The sequence below is a fragment of the Triturus cristatus genome, chromosome 3_1 (assembly GCF_964204655.1).
Source record: "Triturus cristatus chromosome 3_1, aTriCri1.1, whole genome shotgun sequence".
Taxonomy (NCBI): Eukaryota; Metazoa; Chordata; class Amphibia; order Caudata; family Salamandridae; genus Triturus; species Triturus cristatus.
In genome coordinates this window covers 204,403,242-204,426,904 of record NC_140583.1, presented here as the reverse complement: position 1 = coordinate 204,426,904, position 23,663 = coordinate 204,403,242, and the positions used below count along the sequence as shown (strand labels likewise).

The 23,663-nt window shown below is 44.7% G+C and overlaps 1 protein-coding gene across 7 annotated transcripts in view; it reads right to left on the bottom strand.

Annotated features, from left to right (window-relative positions):
- Nucleotides 1–23,663, bottom strand: part of TLN2 (talin 2) — a 1,262,084-nt gene that overhangs the window by 413,201 nt on the left and 825,220 nt on the right. For all 7 annotated transcript variants that reach the window (XM_085643650.1, XM_085643649.1, XM_085643651.1 and 4 more), the window contains 2 exons: nucleotides 14,504–14,670; nucleotides 5,106–5,234 (listed from right to left, as the gene is read on the bottom strand). In XM_085643650.1, the coding sequence (XP_085499776.1) occupies nucleotides 5,106–5,234; nucleotides 14,504–14,670 (296 nt within the window). The remainder of the gene's footprint in view (nucleotides 1–5,105; nucleotides 5,235–14,503; nucleotides 14,671–23,663) is intronic.

The window sequence follows — 23,663 nt, the reverse complement described above, 5'->3', positions numbered from 1 at the left end:
CAAGGGTAACTCATGTCATTTAAACTATACAAGAGAACCCCTCAACGCAAACCCTGCTGCGACACATTTAGAGATGGCCTGTTAAACAATCAGACCTGTTGTTTTTTACTTTTTTTTTTTATTTAAAAGGTGTTTTATCACATTTACATTAAACATGGCCTGTGCAATCAACTGAAGGTTGGGTAACAACTTTATCCATGGCATGGTCCAATCAACAAATAGATTCAGTAACTATTATAGTCAACCAACTGGATGCCAAGTAATTGTGTCATTAAAGTCCAGATCCAAACAATGCCATATTGTGCAACTCTCACATCAACTAAAGATCAAGCAACTACTACATCAATGGCACGACTCAGACAACGGTATATTCAGAGACTATTACATTCAATTACTTCAACACCTAGCATCTAGCATCTACCCAGTAATGGCATGATTCAATCAAAAGTAGATTCAGTGGCGATTACATTTAATCATGTAGCTATAGACTGTCTCACTACTCCACTAGCGGCCTGACACAATCAACAATAGATTTAGAAACTATCACATTCAATCACAAGAGATCAAATAACACCTCCTAATGACATGATGCAATCAACAGTAGATTCAGAAACTATCACATTCAATCACTAGAGATCAAATAACACCTCCTGATGACATGATACAATCAACAACAGATTCAGAAACTATCACATTCAATCAAAGAAGGAAGTTAGTAACTATTCTACTAATGGCGTGTTCCAATCAACTGTGCAAGGAGTAGCTAGTACATCATTCAATTAGAGACAAAGTCAATTAACACTATAATTAATTAAAATGAGAATTAATAAAACTCGTCAATGAAACAGAACTATCAATTCTTGGTATTTTATAGTTTATTTAAATCACTTTCTATATGAACATCACTATTTTTCTACAATCAACTAGATACTGGGTAACTTTAAACTTAATATCATGATCCAACCAACTATATACCAGAAAACTATTCCATTTAATCTGTGCAAAACAACTGTCTACTCCATTAGCTACATAAATGAATAAACTGGAGATAAAGTTGTTATTATGCTGGTAACTATACAACAATTGGCACAATTCACCCACCTAGAGATAACCTAACTAGCGCCTGGATGCTATATATAATCAAGAGTACACTGGACACTGTTCCGTCATTGCCGCGAAGCAATCACCTGGGGGCAGGAAACTATTCCAGAGACGACTCAATGCCCTAAAAACCGAAGTCTAATAGCAGAACGGGATGATTCTACCAGCACGATGACATGAAAATGCTTCACGGTCATTGACGTGAAAATCGTAACCGGCACTGCAAACATACTTCTCAAACAAGCCAACCCGTGGATGTCTTTTACGCTTTCAGTCATGCCTTTCCTACCCTTGGGTTTAAGACATACTAAAAAGAAACTATGGACTTTTCATTCTATGGCTTCAGTAATGTTGATAGGAATCTGATGTAGACAATTATGTATTAAGTAACTGGCCAATAATCACCTTTGTCAACATCTGGAAATAGATGTACACAGCTTTTATAAAAGCATGTAACTCTAGCCCACACACTCAACTGGAAAATATTTAGTTACAGTTGTGGATGGTCAGTCAGAAAAAATACTAAAATTGTAAATTAAAAGTCACCAGTTTAAGTTCAGATCCAACTTTAGCTGTCAGGAAATGTGAAGGACTGACTGAATGAGTGAGTGATTACAGTGTTGTTGACTCTGGGTTGGAATCATTGAGTGACTTGGTTCACTGAGTTCATTATGAAGTGGTTCGGTGAGGGAGTAACAATTTGAAAGTAAGTTGAACTGTTGTTGGTAAACGAAAGCGAGTGAAAAATGACTGATCCTAACGGGAGCAAAATATTGAAGGCTTATTCACAAGGGCATTTTGGCGTACATATAGTTGCACTTTTTCACGCACTCTTACATGCCTTTGTAGTTTGGCTCCTGACCATCTAAAATCTAAAATCTGAATATTCCGTGATAAGAACTCATCGAAAAAACTGTGTCCACGTTGACGTCATAATAATAGAGAGTCGGATGCTTCCGGGCCAGGTCACAGAGACATGCAAGAGTGTGTAAAGGAGTCGTCTTGCAGTGTTACTTCCTGTTCTCACTAAAGCTTTTGTGAATTGGCCCCTGTAAGGTTGAGACTGATTGTTCTGTGAGCTCCCCATAACAGCGAGTGATATGCTACATTTATGAATCTTTCAAAGTATAATACAGCCTGAAGAGCATGTTCTGCAGGGTGTCCTTACGGTGCTATTAAGCCTGTGTTTGTATTCTCTACAATGCTCCACTTGTGACTCCCTAATGAGCCCCAACAAGCTACTTATAATCGAATAACAGAGCACTCCAGGGCTCTCAGTTGAACAGCTCAATTACAGTCTTCGCAGCCGAGGGAAATTTCTCAGAATTCAAACTCGCGCTTTACAATGCTAGAGTGCGACCAATTGGCCTTTTATGAAAAGATTAGTGCTGGTGCCCAAAAATGAGTGCGGGTGGCCCCCACCAGAAACCACCGGCTCAAATTAGGCCCTGCCAGGGACCCAAGAGAAATCACTGTCTGATTCTTTACTTCAGGTGAGGGTTCGTCTCAATCTACTGCTTAAGGGAGGAGGGAACGTGTATTCCCTGCCTGTAGCTGGCATAAACCCCTGGAGATGGAAGGACAGTCATTTGCCTCTCGATCGAAACTGTATTTTAGGTGCTGCGGGTCTTGATAGCGGCGCTGATGGAGCAGCTCCCGTCAAGTGATGAAAGGTGCCACGTGTCTGTTCCGTTCCACCCTAAGTCGGAGGGCCCAGGGGTCTGGAGCACCTATGAACATGGACATCATATACTGGTGTTGGCCGTCTTTGCCAAGCATAAGGATTCACTTCCCACCGTCTGTGCCGGAGGCCCAGAATACACATGAACCTCCTTATTTTGATGCACTTCACTGTGACACTGAACAATCATTGGGTCATCCATTTTGAGTACCCCGATTTGCTCAAACCTACTTTCCCCAGTAGGTGCCGCTAACATCTCATGATCGTTTTAAAAGGAACTCTCAGTCTTGCCCAACCCTGCACTGGTGTTTAATGTAGCGTTGGCGCCAAGTGTAGCCATCTTTTTCACAGGTTACACTACAAACGCCGCGTCCATCCGCCTGCGATCTCATGATAATCTGTAGCCAACAGGTGAGGAACACTGGCTGCTCAGTCACATGCCCGGAGTGGACTCCTCCCTATGCACCACCGTCTCACACATCCACTCCCAGCTCTAGGTCTGTGATCGCCTATGCCTAGAAGGGCCAGTCTTCATTGTGGCCCCTGATTACTTCACAGAAGTGAGACAACGTCTTTTACATGTGCCGTTTAGAAAAATCTATTGGTCACCACCAAAACAACAGCGCATCCATTCTGAGTGGTCATCTCGATTCTTGCCTTGATGAGATGCATTTGAATGATAAAAACGTTGTCCCGTCCCCAAGTATTGGCGATGGACCACCTCACACTCTGCCTGAAAGCATCATCTGTGTAGTTTCCAAGGTTGCACATCCGGTATCATAGATCCATGAGTATATTGCATGTCAGTTTGCACCAGGGCACGGTACCCGCTGCTGCTATGACCAGGCAGCGCAGGCACTCCATTGGCTGAATACCTGGCGCCCGCATATGGACCTTAGTTTTATGACTAGATGTCGTCCATGAAAAAAGGACTTGTGGACACTGGAGTGTAAACCCGCACTGTGACAGCGCTTCTTCTCATACATAGGTGTCTTGATAACGGTCATTGGTACAGGAGATTGACATCAATAAACGGGCTAGGTGCACACTTCCGAACAAGCGCACCTGCTCGAACATCTTCTCATGATGATGAAAGTGAATGGCAAGCACTTTAAAACATTTTTTTTCAAAAAGCAGTAAAAGGTCTTTTAGCACAGGATTTTAAAAACGTTGAAACATTTTACATTGGTGTTTTTGTTTTCTTTATCAGATCTTTTATCACTTTCGATGTGTTTTTAGATTTCATTTTAGCGCTGCAGACAAACCATGCACTTAGCCAATGTGACACCAAGCTCTAGTTGTTGTGTGACATTAGGAGGTTTTCTGTATCCAGCAAAGACTAAACCGGTCTTTCTGAGCGGGCGCGTGCTTCAGGCTGTATTGCCTGATGCTCCTGTGCAGGGTTTTTGGGAAACTAGTAAGGGGTGAGCTGACCCATAGTCTCTATTCCTCTCTTTGGGTCCCTGAGAGCTGCTAACAGAGTGTTACTATCTCTCCAGCTATGCCCTGGCAGGTCGAACACCTGGACATTCTTGACCCTTCATCCTATTTGGATTCAGTAAGAGTTTTCCCACCTTATATTTATAATTTTTTACACCTTTTGACAATCTGCCACACACTGAATACTCTTCTCCTTTTTAAGAATGGCCACCAGTCTTCCTTAGAAGCTTTGTCTCTCTTTTCTGTAAATAACAATGACACTGGATGTGACTGAACCTCACATTTTTAATAGTAACTCTTCTGTGGTTCCAAATTATGGAAATTCACTGTTCTCTCTTTCAACTCTTGTTCTCCCTGCCTCTGGGTCATTTATTCTGCGAGTCCTGGCGATGATTCTCCCACCTTCTGAGGGGATCGCAACGTTGACTACAACCACGGACCCCTTTAGAATGTACATAAAAATGGGCTGTGTGGTTCTTGTTTGATGATACACATCTTTGATCAATGATTTTTTTTACGTGTGTATCACGTTTATGATACCACCGACCATGTTTCTCACCACACACCCACTACGCTGTCACTGCTGATTTTTTTTTATAACTTATAGTAAATACTGATTAAAGCAACCATGTGGTTTATTTGAGTTTATTGAGATATCTTTAACTGTGGGACCAGTGTTTTTGCACATAAGCTTACCCAAGGTCCCAGGTGACTTTTGGGTTCCCTTGTTAACTTTAACTCCAGCAGCAACATTGCACTGTGGTCAGAAATCCTTAAAAGAGGTGTGGACTTTATATTGGACTTCACAACAACAGGAAAACAAATTAAGAGTATAAAAAAATATCCATTATTTTTTTTAATGCAAAGCCTGAGATTCTCTGACCTCCAATCTATTGATGATCTTTTTCTTGATGGCGTCCTGAGCCGCGGCGTTTGTTGCGACGCGGAGACCCTCCGCAGCTTCTCGCAATCTCTGCTGCTGTTCTTCATTTTCAGGGTTTGCAGCAGCCCCCTGAAAAAGAGAGTGCATTGTAAAAATACTGTTAATAAAGAACTTTTCAAAGAAACACAGGCACAAGGTTTCAAAGAAACGTTAAACTTTTTCAAAGGTGTAACCAGGAAATATTACCGGCCACAAGGGCTTCCGAATGGGCAGAAGATGCCCAGTAGGCACCACGCTAGCCACCGTAGGGAGTAAGTATCCAAAAAGATAGTTCTAACTACTTAAGAGTGAAATGACACCGAAAAAATGTCACAGGGTCAGCAATAACCTTTCTAAGGACTGGCCAACCTTCAGAAGACTCAGATTATTCACAAACCTGGATAACAAAAAAAATGAAAGCATTGCTATGAACTAAAAACAAATAAACTGGTAAGCGATGACAGGATTATAAGCAAATGCCCACAGCCTCTTACACTTCGATAAAGAACAAAAGAACTGGTGTGACACAACCCACCAGATGGTGAAAAGGTTTTATCTTTATTTTTTAGGAGTAGAAATTTCACAGGGAGGAAACGTAGCCAGGACAGGTCTTTGGGGGCCTATGTAGCGCGCACGCGCGTATGAAATCCACATGACAATCATGGCCGCTGTCCCTGAAAACAAAGGTACCACTACTGGAGCGCAATGAACTGCCCTGCACCTTCTGCATGGGCTCTCACTTTTCGGGGGCAGAGAAGTCAGTAGGGTGGTATGGAGTAAGAAGCCTACTATAGGTAGCACATGTATCACAATAATATTTCATATTCAAGCACCCATTCTATTAAGTAAAAGGTACAAAGCCTCCTTTATGTCAAAATAAAGATGCTCATTAGAGAGCAGCCTTTGATTTTGAGTGCACACAGTGTCAGCCTGGACGAATGGGTAGTGAGCAGATTTGGTGATGGCGGTGACACGAATGGCCACTTACCATTGAGTTCACAATGATGAGGTGAACACTGGCTTCACATGGGCACCCTGGTCACTAAAGGAAAGTGTGTAAGGTTGATGCAGCATGAGGAATATGGCCACATATAGTTTGCTCAGTAAAGTGTGCAACAAGGACACTGTGACAGAAACATGATCATCAGATTAACATCGGTCCCTCAAGAAAGGTGTGTAGCAATGACACTGAGAGGCACAGGACGTCACAAGGGCACTGGGTCTCAGGTGCAGTCTGGCTCACTGAGGCGTGGTGGGAGATAGCAAAAAAACTCTCACACTGCATGAGTGCCACAACCACCAGAGAGGCTGCTCAAATCGGGCAGCCATTGTAAATGTGTGGTTTTAGTAAGCCTTCGTTCTCCAGCCCATCACAGCAAAGTTTTGAAACTTTGTCTTGGGTTGGGGTTGAACCGGACAGGTCCCCTCCTCACAGGTCAGTCCGCCTCTCATTCCATCAGAAGAAAAGTTTGGTCCTGGGTCAAAGTTCTTACCCTAAAGGGGAAACAATCAAGAATTCTGCCTCTGTTGCTCACCTTCCTTTACACATTAATGGTGACGCCTTCACTAAAAGGTGACGATGGTTACGCTTAAAGGGGCAACTTATAACCAGCTTTTATCCAGTCTTGGGCAGTCAACCTGAATCAAACGGTCCACTCAGTTTCAAAGAAAGTTAGCAACAAACTTTAAAGTGGAACAAACACGTCCAAGAACTTTTTGTTTCTCACGTGTGCCCCAGATCCATGGCAGTTTGTTAAGGGATCGCAGCCACTCGCAGACGCATTTCTGCTTCCAGGTCTTCCCTGTACATCTGAACATATCACAGGACATGGGTGACGAGCAGACCCCCTGGTCTGGTCCAGGCCCACAAAACAACAACAGAACCCTTCTTCTGCTTCTTTCTTGATACAAATTCCTGCCAGGCAGGTGCATTTGAGTTGCAACTATACAGATATGGAGGGAATCTTAGGAGCAATGCAGGGGGGCAATGCAAGAGAGTGCGGACAGAGCAGAACTCGACACCACTAAACCCAAATCGTATGAAGCATGTTAACAACATAGGGGCTACTAACATCCAAAGGGACCCCACCTCACCTCCCATACATGCAACCTACGATCAGGGACAGCCAGTCATGACAGACTACACAGAATTACCTGGGAAAGCCAGAGAGTAGTGTCTCCACTGGCGTGCATGCACCTTACTACTATAAACACTATGACCTGGTAATTGGGGGAAATAGTATTTATGTATTTTTTTGTTTTTTTAAAAACTCTGCATTGGGCTGTGCACCACCCCCCGCCTCCCAAATGGGCATAATAGCCTCTCTGCCATCTTGGGGAGGAGGTGGGAGCACGTTGGAGGGTTTACACCAGAGAGCACACGAGGCACCAGGGGTTTAGCTTTGGCTGGGGAGTGTTCCTTTCTCATTAATTAATAAACAGTCTTTCTTATCCTGAAGTTAGAGATGGGGCGGGGTAGATTCGAAAGCCCACTGGATGCCAGGGAGTATGTTTTTTTTTTTTTAATTAGAACAAAAAGTGTGGCGGCTTGGCCTTGGGCCATTCCTCCATCCGAAAATGGGCACAACAGCTTTTGTGCCCCTACTCAGGGGGCACATTGGGAGAAGTTACAGGTAAAACATTGTCACCCATTCCTTTTTCCCCCCACATATGTTCGTTATTTTTTTTAATTCCACAATTAGATTCGTTCTGAAAGCGATCTGCACAAAAGTAATAAGCGATATGCACAAAAGCTCCCATGCTCAGTTCTGAATTGTGTCTACTTTTCAGACATATATAGCTTTCTGAATTCACATTCGATTCCACCACAAACTGCCAGTAGGTAGAAACCACAAAGAAACAGGAAAAATCGTGGAACACTCAAAAAGTGCAAAAACTGTGGTGGAAAAATGTCTTGTTTTTAAAAAAAAAACTCTACTTGTTCCTGAAAGCTGGAAAGATGCGATCTCAGCACATGAAATATTTTCTTGTTGACATCTGTCAGAAACATTTGCTTTGTTTCACAGCACTATTTTCCCATTTTTTGTTTTAAAATTCCTATATTTCGCCTATTTTCTCGGTTTCCTTTAGAGGAATCTACAAACCATGGGGAACATGCGAATCCACAAAACGTGGAGAAAAACGGCACAAATTTGGCCTGGATGCAGTTTAGAGGGAGGGCGGGAGGCGGGGGGAGAGCTACGAAGGCTTATGTGCGTAGTGCTTCAAACATCAACAATCTGCTCAGAGGGAGTGGGGGGGGGGGAATCGGGTGACAGAGGAGCGGAGGACGACCTCAGCAATACAGGGTTTATTCTCAATTCGTCAATGTAATTTTTGCTGAAGAGAATTACAAACAGCCTAATATTATGTTACTATGCATCAGAAAACCTGCATTTCATCCCGCTAGACCTTCCATGCGGCCGCCTGCACCCAACGTCAGAGGCATCTCTCCCTACACGTCAGAGGCATCTCACCCGACACTCTGACGTGTCACCTCACCCGACACGTCAGAGGCACCTCACCCGACACGTCAGTGGCACCTCACCCGACACGTCAGAGGCACCTCACCCGACACGTCAGAGGCACCTCACCCGACACGTCAGCGGCACCTCACCCTAAACGTCAGCGGCACCTCACCCGACACGTCGGAGGCATCTCACCCGACACGTCGGAGGCATCTCACCCGACACGTCATACAGACATTTCCCACTGGCAGCAATCTGTGTCCAATTCGGTTAGCTGCCAGAGAAACGATAATATTTTGCATAACTGATCGTTCAAGGACAGGATGAACATATGTGGCGTATCCATCTTTTATTCCTCCTTCCCATGCTACTGTAGGCCGTCTGCAAAAAGGCCACAAATTAAATACTCTAAACTGTACGTCAACATCTGCTGGTGATAGGTAAAGGGTCACACAGAGTCACCTCAGGGTCACCTCTTCTATATGTAAATTTCCTCCTCCTACTAATATCGCTAATTACATTTACGCCTTTGGCCATGGCAATATCGCGACTCTGAGGTCCTCTGAAAGCGCTGTCAGCACCAACCTGCGACTGAGTGAATTTATCAGGCTTCCGAGGTATTTTCTTTTATCAAATATAGTCCAAGAAATGCTTAAGGTTCGGGCAGTCCTGTATCATGTGAATCACTCACTATACCCAATCCCCTGCAGAGCTGTCTATGCACACACGAGGGTATCACAGGCAGTGTGCAAGATGGGGGTTCCATTGTATGATCCCATCTCTAGATCTGCTCGTCATGAGACCCTGAAATACTTGTCTAAAGTCCATAAACAAGGGTTAACTGAAAGCAGTCCTGAGGATTAAATCATCATACTTTTGCATTTTTTTTCCAATGTACGAAAATGACTCCACACCGCTCCTTGCGACTCGTGTGATGAGTGGTAGTACAAGTGCTGCTTGTTGTGTTGACGTCACATTCACTTTGCCGCCTGACACACTGCAGGAAACAACACTGGCTTCAGGGAGGCTTTCAACCTGCCTACTATCCCAAGCCCCAAAAATGTCCATAAACAAAATGAGTTGGAACAAATAAATAAAACTCCCTTCTTCCACTCTTTCTGTTGCGTCCTGGCACACTGAGAGTTAAATACACTAAGTCGTTTTGCAAAGTACAGCTACAAATCTGGATCAGAGACACATCCTGTGCTGCACAGACACGATTTAATAGGCATGCATAACACTTTAAAGAAATGCTTACACCAGAGATCCGTGTGTAAATTGCAAGACCGAATGCCAGTAGGGCAAACTCAGCCTTTCATCATACCAAGATCAAAAGCACGAGTAGCACTGAGCTATGGAATAGGAAGAGCTGTTAATTACAGCGCCGAGCACAGTATACACTGAGACAGTAAAACCGCTTTAGAAAAGAAATGTTAGTAATTGTGAATGAGTCTCACAGAGTCCTATGCAATCATTTTCAGGCCTGTGTGGGGGTAATCTTGGAGATTTAAAGGACATGGATTTCCCCATTTTTATTAATTGGAAGGGCCCACTGGGTTTGTTGTAACTGAGGATTCTCCGAGAGTCCCCCAAGAACGCTTGCCCTTGTGTCGTGGGGCCTTGGCTTTCAGTTATAGTTGAGTTGTCGTGGCTCTGAGAGTTGTATACTCAGACACGTTTGTTTAGTTTGTCTGCCCAGTGGATCAGTGTCGGATACTAAGTGTGGCAGAGAGATTGAAGGACATCCTGCCTGAAGGTAGCTCAGTGCACGGTACTTGTTCATGCAGAAGTGTAGAAGAGTGGGTTCAGGAAGGCGGGTACTTGGCACTGGGCTGCACACCCCATAGCTGTCCATGGAACCCTAAGCTGCTCAGTACGAGACCTATGACCATATGCATCAGGGGTTCACCCACTATGCGTCTTTGAGGAGATGCCTTGGTACAGAAGCGCCCTGGGGTCTTGGTAGAGAGGGCATCTGTTCAAACAATTCCTTCTGGTCAGTGTGCCCACACTTAGATGTCTGTTAAGTCAGTAGGGTTCTCTCTATTCCATGTAGCTATCCGCGCACTCACGCCTCACCACAGCGTGAAGAGGCGTACAGGGCAGGATAGTTACCCACAAGACCACACAAGGTGGGTCAATCTCTGCACTGATTGTGAGAGGCCAAGCACGTCTCTTGGCAGAGCGAATGGTGAAGATGGATAGAAGAGGAAGTGAGTGTGAGTTTGCCTCATCCCATGCTCCTGCACCTGGGTTTGGACAGACGCATGCCACCGTTTCCCTATGGTTACTGAGGAAACACACTGTAGGCATGTGCTATACTTTCATGGACACAAATATAGAGGTCCCTTTGATTGAAATCTACCCACACCTTCAGGAATCGATGTAAACTGTTGTGCCCCTTGTCTTAGAGATATTTCCAAAAGGACCTTCCCTGGAATAGGGAGAAAAAAGTAGCTGCATTGTGTGCTAGGCGAGGGACGTATTGTAAGTCCACCTTCAGGGTGAACTGTAAAGGTGAATTCCCCCCTCCGTCATCCATAACCAGGGAAATAAACAGAAGTGGGCAGCTTGACTCCTGAGCCAGGACCTGCGCAGGTTAAACTGTTGCAGACTGCCAGAGCTGAGCCGCAAGGTAAGGGACTGTAGCTGCCCGTGCATTGGATGTCCTTGTGTGCGGGCGGGCGGGTGCACGGACAGTACTGAACAGCTACACAAGCAGGTTCTGGTCCCACCGCTTGGTGGAGGGAGTATCCACAAACAAAGAAGGAAGGAACCAGAGATGATGAGTAATAAACTGGAAACCAGAAAAATAGAAGCAAATGAACCAGCACTAAACAGACTTGCCCTTAGCAGACCACCAGGACTGAAGAATACGCCCCAACAAACATGGCGGTGTGTGAGAAGTCATTGTGCACTCTAACCTCCAAAGATGAAACTACAGGCAAAATCAACAAGATAACAGCTAGAGTTCTCAAGCTTAAACTCTTAAGTGGGTAAGCATGAGTGCATGCACACTTACGAAGAAAAGCCAAAATAATATTCCTTGCCCAAGACCGGGAGCGGCTAGATAAAACAATTATGCGCAGGAGCATGCGGATGAATGTGGCGTGGCACTGCAATTTTTCATATGAGTACTATTTAGGTCTTTCCTATCGGACAGTTTGTGGACCATAACAAAAACTTACAGGTGGCTTTGAACCAACATTGGTTGGCTTTACTGTCACACTCATTTGCTTGCTTCCACTCAATGGCTTGCCCTTTTCTTCGTAAAGATGAGACCTAGTGACGCTGTCAATGCCTGTTTTACAACGAAGACTAGATTACTTAACATAAAAAACTCTGGTAAGATGTGCATACTTTCCAGAGTTCTGACTGTCTTATGGCTGTGTTTCTGCTCTTTGAGATACAATGACATGTCCTTGGGGATAGATGACCAGACAAAAGAGCACCCACAGCAAAGGTGGGGAAGAGATCCCAGACTGCGTCACTCCTGCTCACCTCAATGTACCTCTGAGCATGATTCTGCATGAGGGCAGACTAAGGACGGCCTGCACGTGCCAGGTAAGTAGTTACTTCCTATTTAAGGCCCCTCTGGTTGATTGTGACATCACGGTCTAATGGCTTGCAGACCAGATGTGATTTACAGATGAGCGAAGAGGTCTGGGAGTTGGGAATAAGCCTCCCTCGTTTGGAAAGTGAGAAGCAATGACTTAGAACAGCATTAATATCACAATAGGGATTTGGCGGGGATGAAATCAGGGCCAAAACTGAGCAGCCGTCAAGCTCGGAGCAGCTGGTGAAAAGTATCTTGAGGCAATTAAGGACCACAAAGTGGAGCGCAAACGCTATACACAAACAGGATCTTGTTTCCCTTCCTCTCTCGCAGACGTGAAACCGGATACAACCTGGCTGCCTTCGGAACCCATGCAGTCCTCTGAGACTTCAAGAGTCAGGCAGAAAGCTACCTTGCAATGGATTCCTGTTTTGAAACGCTTTAGGCACTACACATAATCTAGGGCGTGGATGACAGCGACTCTCTTGCAATCAAACACCTTCTGGACTGAGCTCAACTCAACCCTTCCTCACTTTCTTTCAGAGAATCTAGCATGTCTTCAATCTGCTGCAACATCAATAGTAGACTGTGCTAGCTCGGAAACTCCAGATGACCACAAAAGGCCCATGCACCTCTGTACGAATGAACACCACCTGCTCGCATGGAATTCTGTCTTGTTCAGTCTGCGGCTATCAGTGCCTGATTCCAATCCTAAGTGATGCCTTTAATTGGGGCGCCCGTTTGGAGTGGCAGTGCCCCCTTACAATGGGGTATAGCATCTGAAGGGATGTCCCTTTCACCTCTGCATGTCACTTGCACAGGGATAGCCTTTTTTGCAGGTGGTGCCCTTCTTCAGGAGTCTCTCTTGCTTGCAGGTGTCCCCTTTTCCTAGGTAGTATATATAAGTATAAAGCTACCTACACTAGTTTGATCTATGAATTATTTGAGATTTGCTTCCCCATTGTCCTTCAAAGAATAGGGACAAGGAGTCGTGTTAAGTGAAGACATGGAGATGCAGAGAAGAGAAGCAGAGACGTCAGGGAATGTAAACACAAAGAGCAGTGGTATGAAGGGGGTTGCACAACTCAAGCAGGGTGATGCATAGCGCAAAGAGGTAAAAGGATGATTTGCTCTGAAATTAAATAATAACAATATTTTTATTACCAGAAAAAGAGGCAAGAGGTCCAAAGAGGACAGTGCTGCATTTAACAAATTCAAGAGCTGATTCTTGACTTGGTGACATCAGAGAATGCAAGAGGTTTTTCATGCCCTCCACTCCCGCGCCAATCCTTGTATATGCCATGGAGGGTGTAAATTGGCCAATTGTCTTCAGCATAAAGAATTCAAGGCCCCATTCCAAGGTTACGTTTGAGTTTAAAGATCATTCCACACATACGGTCACTCTCCTCACACCATTCTCTCTTCCTACACCTTTCTGCCTCGTCCTTGAAGTTCACCGTCAGTGCTTTCCGATCTATTCCAAGCTGTGTTGGACTGAATTTAACAAGCATTAAAAAGGTGAAGATGTTTGGCGTTTGCATTTGAATGCTGAAAAAGCGGAAAAAAAATAATAGGCCTAGTTCATTGGACCTTGTTTTATATATTAATTGGACTGTACCAATAGGAAGGCATGCAGACATAAGGGGGATACAATAACGGTTACAAACAGAGGACCCACAGCAGTGGAGCTGAGCCGGATTCAGTGGATTTTGCCGATGCTCGTTTTCCAGAGGAACTGGAGGTGTTTTAGGAGGCAACACGGGCACCTGAAGCAGGAAATCCTAAATTTCAGGCCATGGACAGTGTATTTTGAAACCTGAACAATTTACAGAATTCAAAGCTGGATGCAAGGGAACGCGCTTTAATTTTTATCCGTGGAAAAAGTCCCGGCTTTAGCAGCAGGTCTTCTTGTGTTTTTAACTCATGTAAGGAAATTCATACTTCTGTAAGAGGTTATTTTCAATATGGCAGGTCTGCAGACACTTACATAGTCCCCTGCATAAACACTTCACTATAGACAATCAGAATGCAGCATTCCAAAATGGCTTCCCTAGTCCGTTTACAACAGGAGACCGGAAGGACTTAACAGAGGTAGTCCTTTCTATGAAGACATTTTTGCATTTCTTATCCTATTTTTAACTACACGGTAAGACACGGTTATCTTTGGGCCTACAGGCAGTTGGGAGTGTGTAGTTTGCCTCAGTGACGACCCATCAAAGGCCTAAAAAGCCTCTGGCAGTGCAAGTCTCTATTTATTTCTGTAGAACTGGGGCACACTTAAAAGTGTTGATTTGGAATATTAGTTCATTAAACTCCCAGTTCTTTAGTGTAAATACCTTTGCCGCTTCAACCATGCGCGCTGTAGAATCTGCCAGTAGTTTAGCAGCAGCCAACAGTTTCTTAGAATTGTCCATGTCAATTTCTGCCTCTGCATCAGAGCGCATTGCATTCACCAGATCCGACGTGGCTTGGGCCAGGACTCTGGCCTGTCGCACCATTTCACCTGCAATGAAAAACAAAATCCGAATTACACTACCCAATTTATATTTCCATATGATTTTCCTTTGTTATTTTTCAAATCTTTCAAAACAATCATTTTGCACCAAAATATCTCATTAGTCATAGTGGCTTTCATTCATTCAAACCTATATTATATTTGGGCCCCGCTGAGCGACCCAAGACAAAACATGTATCCATTGGACTTACCCAAAACTGTGTGCAACAGCCAATACCAACCGCAACTTTCATTTAATGACAGAAAATTGATTCTACTGTGACCTTTTTTTAATTATTGGATCATTGTTACTTTGAGGCGACCACTCCAGTTGCATAACTACCCAATTCTAATTTGTGAATTCATTTTGTAATCTGAACATCTCTGTATCTTATTGCCCTGGACATGCTTACACATTTGTGCACAAGTCTATACTGCAAAATAATTATTACTCTAAGGATCGCGTTTTATCATTTTATCATCCTTTCTAGTCACAGTTTAAGCACAGAAAAGCAGAGTCCTTCATAATACCCTTTTGACTTCATATACGCATCCAGAAAGACAATCAACATGTTTCGGCCTGAACTCATCCCAAGGCCTACTCAGGACATGTTTCAAGTACTCAAATTGACAACAATCACAGCTGGAACAAATGTTATGGAAATTTATTTCTTTTGGAAAACCAATCTGTCTCCTCAGCCGTTGCGTGAGGGTGGGGAAGGACTGACCTTACACATTTGTGTGCCACTGCTCAAAGTAAATAAACCAGATGAAAGAATGATGCTTGGAAAGTCTGTGCTTCATCGTTTCAAAGCTGATGAACTGCACACCATCAAATTGGAAAATAGAAACTAATACTATTTACAGCATCTGAAAACAGAAAACAATGTGGTATAAAGATCTATCTAAAAAAGAAAAATCAATACTGGCTCCCATTCATAGCCAGCCAGGCAGCCATCCAGCATGTCTTGCAGTAGGGCATATTTAGCATCATATTTTGAGTCAGCCCCAGTTTCAAAGGGTCTTTTATAGACTTGACAGGTTCAAACACAGTGTGGATTTTCCACTTCCCACTCAAAACGTGTGATGGTGTTGAAGTACCTGTACTTCTAACCAAAAATCAATACCATCTTTGGCTTTGTTTGAGGATCCTCTCTAATGCAGAAACTCATAAGATGTCCTATTGTTCGTCTTATCTTGCTTACTGGATCAATCAACCTTGTTCAAATCACCCGTTGTAATGAGAGTAGTGAAATGTTTGATTCATGTATATCCACCAAAACCCTTTGTACTGCCGCCGTGGAATCTTCATTTGGTTCTCACTTTTCTCACGTGTATGCAATTTGAACCCATGTACAGTAACCCATTACTACTTTGAACTTTGAAGACTGTGCTTCTAGTCGCAGTGACTTCTGCCCACCTCATGAGCAAACTACAGGCTCGCCGGTGCAGCTACCGTTTTTCTGGAAAAAGTGGTTCTGCGGACCAAGGCGGTTCTCTTGCTTTAAGTGGTTACAGGTTTTCACACTAGACAGTCCAACACTCTTTCAATGATCTTTGCCCCCCCATCCCTCAAAAGAGGAGGAAAGGCTCAACCAGTTGGATCCTAAATATGATTTGAGTTTCTATGTCGATCACACTAAGTAATTACACTCCGCATCTACAATTGGTCCGGTGAATCTAACAGACAGTGCATCTATTCAGAAATTAGGTCAGCATAAACTACCAGAGGTTCAAAGCATGAATGCAGAGTCAGACCTGTCAACACACATGGCTCTCATATTATTCTCAAATACTGTTCTAGAGGCTAAAGTACATTTTGTGTGGGAAATGCATTTTTCAAGAGTGCATTTATTTGGTTGCTACCAGGATGTGATCATCTACAGAGTGTGCTCTTTCTTATCTATCGCATTAGTTTAGAGCATTGAAACAATTATCCATTTTTTGGTCCTCCAAGTTTCAGTTGGGCCGGTGTCATGGAAGTCACACTCGACATATAATATTCCAAGTAAAACATAAAACCCAAAATGTACAAGTTGCGCTTCAGGAGCATTATTTTTCTGAAAGTTGTTTTTCACCAATGTGACTCTACAAGTTTGAATAATCACTGCCAATTAGCTTGTTGCATCCCACTTTAACAAGTATTGCCACTGGATATTAACACAAAATGTGTTTTTGTGCTTTAAATTTTCTTTTAGAGCAAGCTAGAATAGCCATATTATTCAATTTCTATTTAGTAAATACAAAGCGCAGCCTAATGAAGAAATCCACCATTGAATTAATTTAGAAAACACGTTTTCACCTGTATTTTATAGACAACTGCAGCCTCTAAAGCCAGCAATTGTTTTGTGTCTGAGTGTTATAAGATATCCTAGAATCTGTGAAGTGGGAATCAGGGTGATTACCATATGATAAATTAGATCAGTCACAAGTTGTTTTTGCAAGTCTCTGAAACGCCCCATAGTGAAGCAGGAGCAGAAACCAGGACGATGAACCTCAGCAGACAGAGCTGGGTCTGCCAGGCTCACCGCTATCAGGTAAGCCTTTAGAAAATGAGTATTTAAGGTTTCAGGTGGTACTTTCTTGAAGCTTGCTTGCAAAAACCAAGGTGGAAGACAGCTCCTGCTGGACAGTGAGAATAGGCTCAGTAGTTTCACTTAACAGAAGAATTAAGTCTCACTGCTAAGGGACAGGCTGCGTAATTCTGAGAGCCGGTTTATCTTCACTCTAGTGCTCGTGTGCCGAAGTTCAATGTAAAGGCTAGCACCACTGTCCAGGAGGAAGGACATTTTGTTATTTCCACTTTCCATCCTACTGGGATTCAGAAAGGAAACCTCCTCTAAATCAGTCACAGATAGCAATCAATTAGTCCTAGCATTCTTCCAGAGACATATTACTGATGGTTCGACATCAGAAAAGCTTGTCTGGGCCCGTTCTACCTTTACAGAATCAAACCGGTCATAATGTTAGGAGGCAAGACACCAAAAACAAGTATAATGGAGCAGAAGAAGTACCAATGGAGCAGAAGAAGTACCAATGAAGCAGATGAAGTACCAATGAAGCAGATGAAGTACCAATGAAGCAGAAGAAGTACCAATGAAGCAGAAGAAGCAGAAGCAGTACCAATGAAGCAGAAGTAGTACCAATGAAGCGGAAGCATTACCAATGAAGCAGAATAAGTACCAATGGAGCAGAATAAGTACCAATGCAACAGAAGAAGTACCAATGAAGCAGAAGTACCAATGAAGCAGAAAAAGTACCAATGAAGCAGAAGTAGTACCATTGGAGCAGAAGAAGTACCAATGAAGCAGAAGAAGCAGAAGTAGTACCAATGAAGCAGAAGTAGTACCAATGAAGCAGAAGCATTACCAATGAAGCAGAAGAAGTACCAATGGAGCAGAATAAGAACCAATGCAACAGAAGAAGTACCAATGAAGCAGAAGAAGTACCAATGAAGCGGAAAAAGTACCAATGAAGCAGAAGTAGTACCATTGGAGCAGAAGTAGTACCATTGGAGCAGAAGAAGTACCAATGAAGCAGATGAAGTACCAATGAAGCAGAAGAAGTACCAATGGAGCAGAAGAAGTACCAATGGAGCAGAAGAAGTACCAATGGAGCAGAAGAAGTACCAATGCAGCAGAAGAAGTACCAATGAAGCAGAAGAAGTACCAATGAAGCAGAAGAAGTACCAATGAAGCAGAAGAAGTACCAATGAAGCAGAAGCAGTACCAATGAAGCAGAAGCAGTACCAATGAAGCAGAAGCAGTACCAATGAAGCAGAAGCATTGCCAATGAAGCAGAAGCATTACCAATGAAGCAGAAGAAGTACCAATGGTGGCATTTGCAGCACCAAGCATTTGAGGGATCGACCTGCATGACCCGTGGTGAAGACTGTATGATCATGGGCCCAGAAGGCAGTGACTCAACACAGGAGTGACATAGTGAAATTTAAAGGCAAGGCAAATCTTTCGAAATTACTGTGCAAAAGCATCTATCCAAGCACGGACACTCCAAGAAAGAAATGATACCTGGGGCTGATGATTTCAAACAAACAGGCTTTTCCGGCAATCAGGCAGGTGAATGAGGTTGGCTGATTACTCATTGTGATGGTCAGGTCCGAGTCCTACAAAGGCCTGTAGCCTCAGAAGGAGGTAGATCTGAACAGACCTAAATTGTGACCTTTGAGATTTCTTTTTCTGGGACCATTAAGTAATATTGATATATGTGTCTGGAGATGATTGGCTACTTGTACCCATCAGCCTGCCTCTGCTGTGGGAGCACAATCTTGGTCATCTCTCCTAATCATTTAGTGCAGGTCAGCCATTAGTGTTTTTTAGGGCATTTGGTGGAATGAGTAACCAACAGTATTACCAGGGTCTTTGTAGAGTGCAAGTTACATTCCAAGGAGGCCTGCTGGCAATACTGGTGCTTATGGCAGATAACACATGATCACAGTAGAAAGTACATTCCAGGAACCACACACAGCCCTGAAGGGAGTCTGAAACTAGCATTTGAATGTCAAGGAATGCGGCCGTAACACTGACGTCAAATGATCCTGAAAGAAAATTTGAACAACTGGGAATGAACTAGAAATCTCACACAAGCTCTCTCTGGTATCTAACCTTATGTAGCATCCCAAAAAAAAAATACAACTGATAACATGAATGCTAGCTTTTGCGAGGCATTGTTTTCTATACCGTAGTAATGCCCTTGCAGTTTCGTAAGTGTAATCCACTTTAGCTTCATCCATTTCAATTTAATTAAAAAATTTGTAGGCTTCTGTTTGCTGCCTGTACATACAGGAGCAATTTAGAAAAAAATTGAATCCACTGGTAAAGTAGTGTACACAGATACTCCCCCAATCGTTTTATCCTCAGTGAACACAAATTAAATGTGTTGCAATGGGTATCTTTCTTGGCCCTCTGAGATTCTGAGTAATGTCTTACGTCCAGGGGTCTCTCCTTTGGCAGCTGTATCTTTAAATACCATTAAATCCGGCTTCCTGGCTACCACCTCACTGTATTAGTTGAATGAGCTACTTTTCAATAAGATGGTGTGATCTACAATGGATGTATATTTTGATACAAGTGTCGGTATACTGTACTAGCCAACCTTAATTTCCGACTGGAACCCTAAATAATTTAACTCTATTACAGTTAAAATATTGTGTAATAAAGATAGCTTGGTATGGCTCTCTGTAGCACTGAGACATCTAGCCAACTTCATATGTATAATCGTTCATGAAGATTTGAAGGTGAATATTTTAACAATGCAAACACAAAGAGATGATGGACGGAGCGCTGGAACTTTTCAGACACTCAACCTCAGTCGCTATTAGATTTGGGTTGAATCCATCATCGTTCTGTAGCTCACATCGCCACCCCAGGTCAAACCCAGTCATATGTAAATCAGTCATGACCCTGTCCTCATGGGAACAGTCCAGCCCGAACTGCCAGGCCAGGTCTTACCTGAATGGGAAACAAGCATCCTGGGACCAGCTTCGGGGTAACATCCCTAATCAGCCAAGCTAGCTTGAATTCAGTGGCAAAGTGAGCAAGGGACCCTGACATTTGACCTCTACCTTTGAAAGCTGAGCAAATGTAAAAAAAAAAAAAAAAAAAATATATATATATATATATATATATATATATATATATATATATATATATATATATATATATATATATATATATATATATATATATATATATATATATATATATATATATATATATATATATATATATATATATATATATATATATATATATATATATATATATATATATATATATATATATATATATATATATAATCATGCACTGTTTCCATCACTTGCTGCCGATACTCCTGGGCCTCGTTCGTAAGGGTGGACTTATGACTGCATTCAATCACTTCAAAAAAGAAATGACAGGGGAGGAGCCTAGCGCTTAACCAAGATGGCCGCGTGAGCTTTGAGCTCCCGAGACCCTCGTGCCCTCCGTCGTCTATCCTGTATCTAATCCTGTTTGTATGCATGGCATCGTGTAGATGACTTGTCAGGGAGGCGATTGATGCCACCCGAGGTCGGATCGCCCACCGGGAACCGGAGTTATGCATGGCGGAAGATTGAGGCCTATCTCCGAGGGATGCCAGGGGCTCGAGTTGGCAGGATGCCCGACCTCTAATTGAACAACAGCGGCCAGGCGAGGTGTGAACTGCCGGACGGAGGTCCCTATCCTTTCACTTTCACTTTCTCGCCCTTTGTCTGCCCAGCCCAGGGAGTGCTCACGGCTGCTTTATTATCATTTGGACGCTCTGCATGCCATACTGGCGACCCATCGCAAGACGGAGCACTCCTGATCTCTCTCGCTGAGAGAGGGCAGTCCTGTTTGAACCGACTTGCTTGAGCCAACCATGTCGGGCAAAGCAGAGGTGGACCGGCCGAAGCCTAAGGCCACCAGGCGGGGAGCCTATACTCAAGCCAATAACATGGACCGCTATGCCCAGCAGAAGGGGTCACCGGGTGGACCGAGCCAGTCGCCGGATACACAGAAGACTGCCTCACCCTTGGCCCCGGAGCTCTCACTGCAGGATGTCATGGGCGCGCTCGACGGGCTGCAGACTTCGATTGGGAGACAGTTTGATGCCCTGGCGCACAAAGTGGATACCATCTTGGTGGATGTTAATCTGATCCGCGCGGATTTGGGCAAAACAAATGAACGGGTCAAATCCCTGGACATCAAGACCACGGACCTCGCTGAGGATGTCTCGGACCTGCAGACCGAGGTCCGTAAGTTGCGGACCGAGAGTGATCTCGCCGCCCGTCGGCTGGAGGACTTCGAGAGCCGGGCCAGGCGCAACAACGTGCGCGTTATCGGGGTCCCGGAGTCCTCGGACGAGACTTCCGTGGACCTGCTCGTGGAGGACTTGGTGCTCAACCATCTGCAGCCTAAGGGTCTTGGGAAATTCTTCGCAGATGAGAGGGCCCATAGAGTGCCGGGTGGGAGGCCCAAGGTGGGAGCCCCACCGAGGCCGATTGTCGCCCGGCTCTTTCATTTTCGAGACCGGGACGCTATCCTGCAGGCCTCGAGGGTAACGGGCCCGGTCCCCTTCCAGAACGCGTCGGTGAATTTCTATCCTGACTTCACCCAGCAGAGGCAGGGCTTCCTGGGGGTGAAGAGGAGGCTTCGGGAGAGGGAACTGAAATACACCATGCTCTTCCCTGCCAGACTACGTGTGGTGTATGAAGACCGAACATTCTTCTTTGAGTCGCCTGCCATGGCGGATGAATGGCTGGACGCTCTGCCTCGACGACGCACGGAAGAGGACACTGCCGTAGACGGAGACAGTGGCCGGGATGAACAAGGTTGATGTCTTCGGAACCGGACTGACTCGGACTGACTCTAGATAATGACTTGCAGTAAATACGGAGGTTGTGGGAGGACGAGGGGAGCTCTTTCCTCCCTTAGGGTACTTTTTGTAGATTTTGGGTTTGGTAGGGCGACAGGCACACTGCAAGTTGGGGGGGCTTTGTAAGCTGCAGCAGGGGTGCAGGGTGGGGGGGATAGTTGGGATTTTGGGTTTGTTATTGGGGGGTTTGTTTCCGCAAGGCATAGTGATTATTTCCAGGACTGTTCCATGGTGGCTCTTCGGGAGTGGGGTGGGCCTCTTTACGTTTGGGGATGGGGGGTAGGGGTTTAGGTGTTATAAGCTGGAATGTTAATGGTTTGGGGGATCGCATTAAGCGTGGGATTATTTAGCAATTCTTGAAACGGTCATTGCCGGATGTCGCCCTGCTGCAGGAGACGCACCTTATTGGTAATACGTGCTATGCTCTGAATAGGAAGGGTTATAAATTCATAGCTCATTCGGGATTCTCCTCTGGGTCCAGGGGTGTGGGCATCCTAGTCAGAGCCTCGCTACCATTTGAGGTGGACTCCACCATTGTTGATGATAGGGGGAGGTTTGTGGCGGTGGCGGGGCGGTGGGAAGGAAGAACTTTGGTTTTAGTTTCGGTTTATGTCCCGCCGGCCCTGCAGGCCTCCACGTTCACAGATCTGGGTAGGGCCTTGCTGGATCTCCCGGGGGGTATGCTTGTGGTGGGCGGTGATTTCAATGCTGTCGGCTCCAGGCTGCTGGATAGATACCCGCCCAGAGACACAGGGGGGGCTCAGAAGTGGCTTCCAGACTTTCTAGACACGCTTGGCCTGATAGACTGCTGGAGGCTCCGGCACCCCACACAGAGTCAATACACTTTCCACTCCGGGGCGCATGGTAGCCTTTCTAGGATTGATTACCTACTCACTCTGGCTGCGCATGCCTCATTGGTGTCCGAGGCCAGGCACATGGTGCGTGGTATATCTGACCATTCGCCAGTGTGGGTCAGGCTGGATCTGGGTCGGGAGGGAGGGGGAAGGGTGGCCCCTATCAACCCTTGGTACTTCCGAGACCCCAAGATGCGCAGCGCGCTGGTAAAGACAGTAGATAATTTTTTCAAGGACAATCAGGGATCCTTGGACTCGGCAGTGTCGCTGTGGGAAGCATTTAAGACCGTGCTGCGAGGGGAAGCCCTCTCCCTTGTAGTGGCTGCCAAGCGGCGGAGAGATGGCGAGGTTTTGCAGGTTGAGGAGGAGATCGCGGCTTTGGAGGGAGCGCTGGAGGAGGAGGTTACAGAGGCCTCACTGCATGAGCTGTGCTTGAAGCAATCTGAGTATAAGGACCTGGTGACGAATGCCGCTAAGACCCTGTACTGCTCGATTTTCCCGGCCCTATTGTGTTGACGGGTGATTAGGGTGACTTCAGTCTCTTACCATTCAAGCCTAAGGGTTAGAGTAGTGAATGGAGCCTATTTACTAGGCACTTCGACATGATCCTGTGTTCTTCCCCATAGATCAGGGCTTGCACACATATCCTAGGGGATAGATTCGTCAGTATTAGGGATAACCTGTCCTGTAGTGAGGGTATTTCATGGAGCCGTGCTGAATTCAGGCCTGGTAGGCCTCAAATGGGAGAGACTCCAT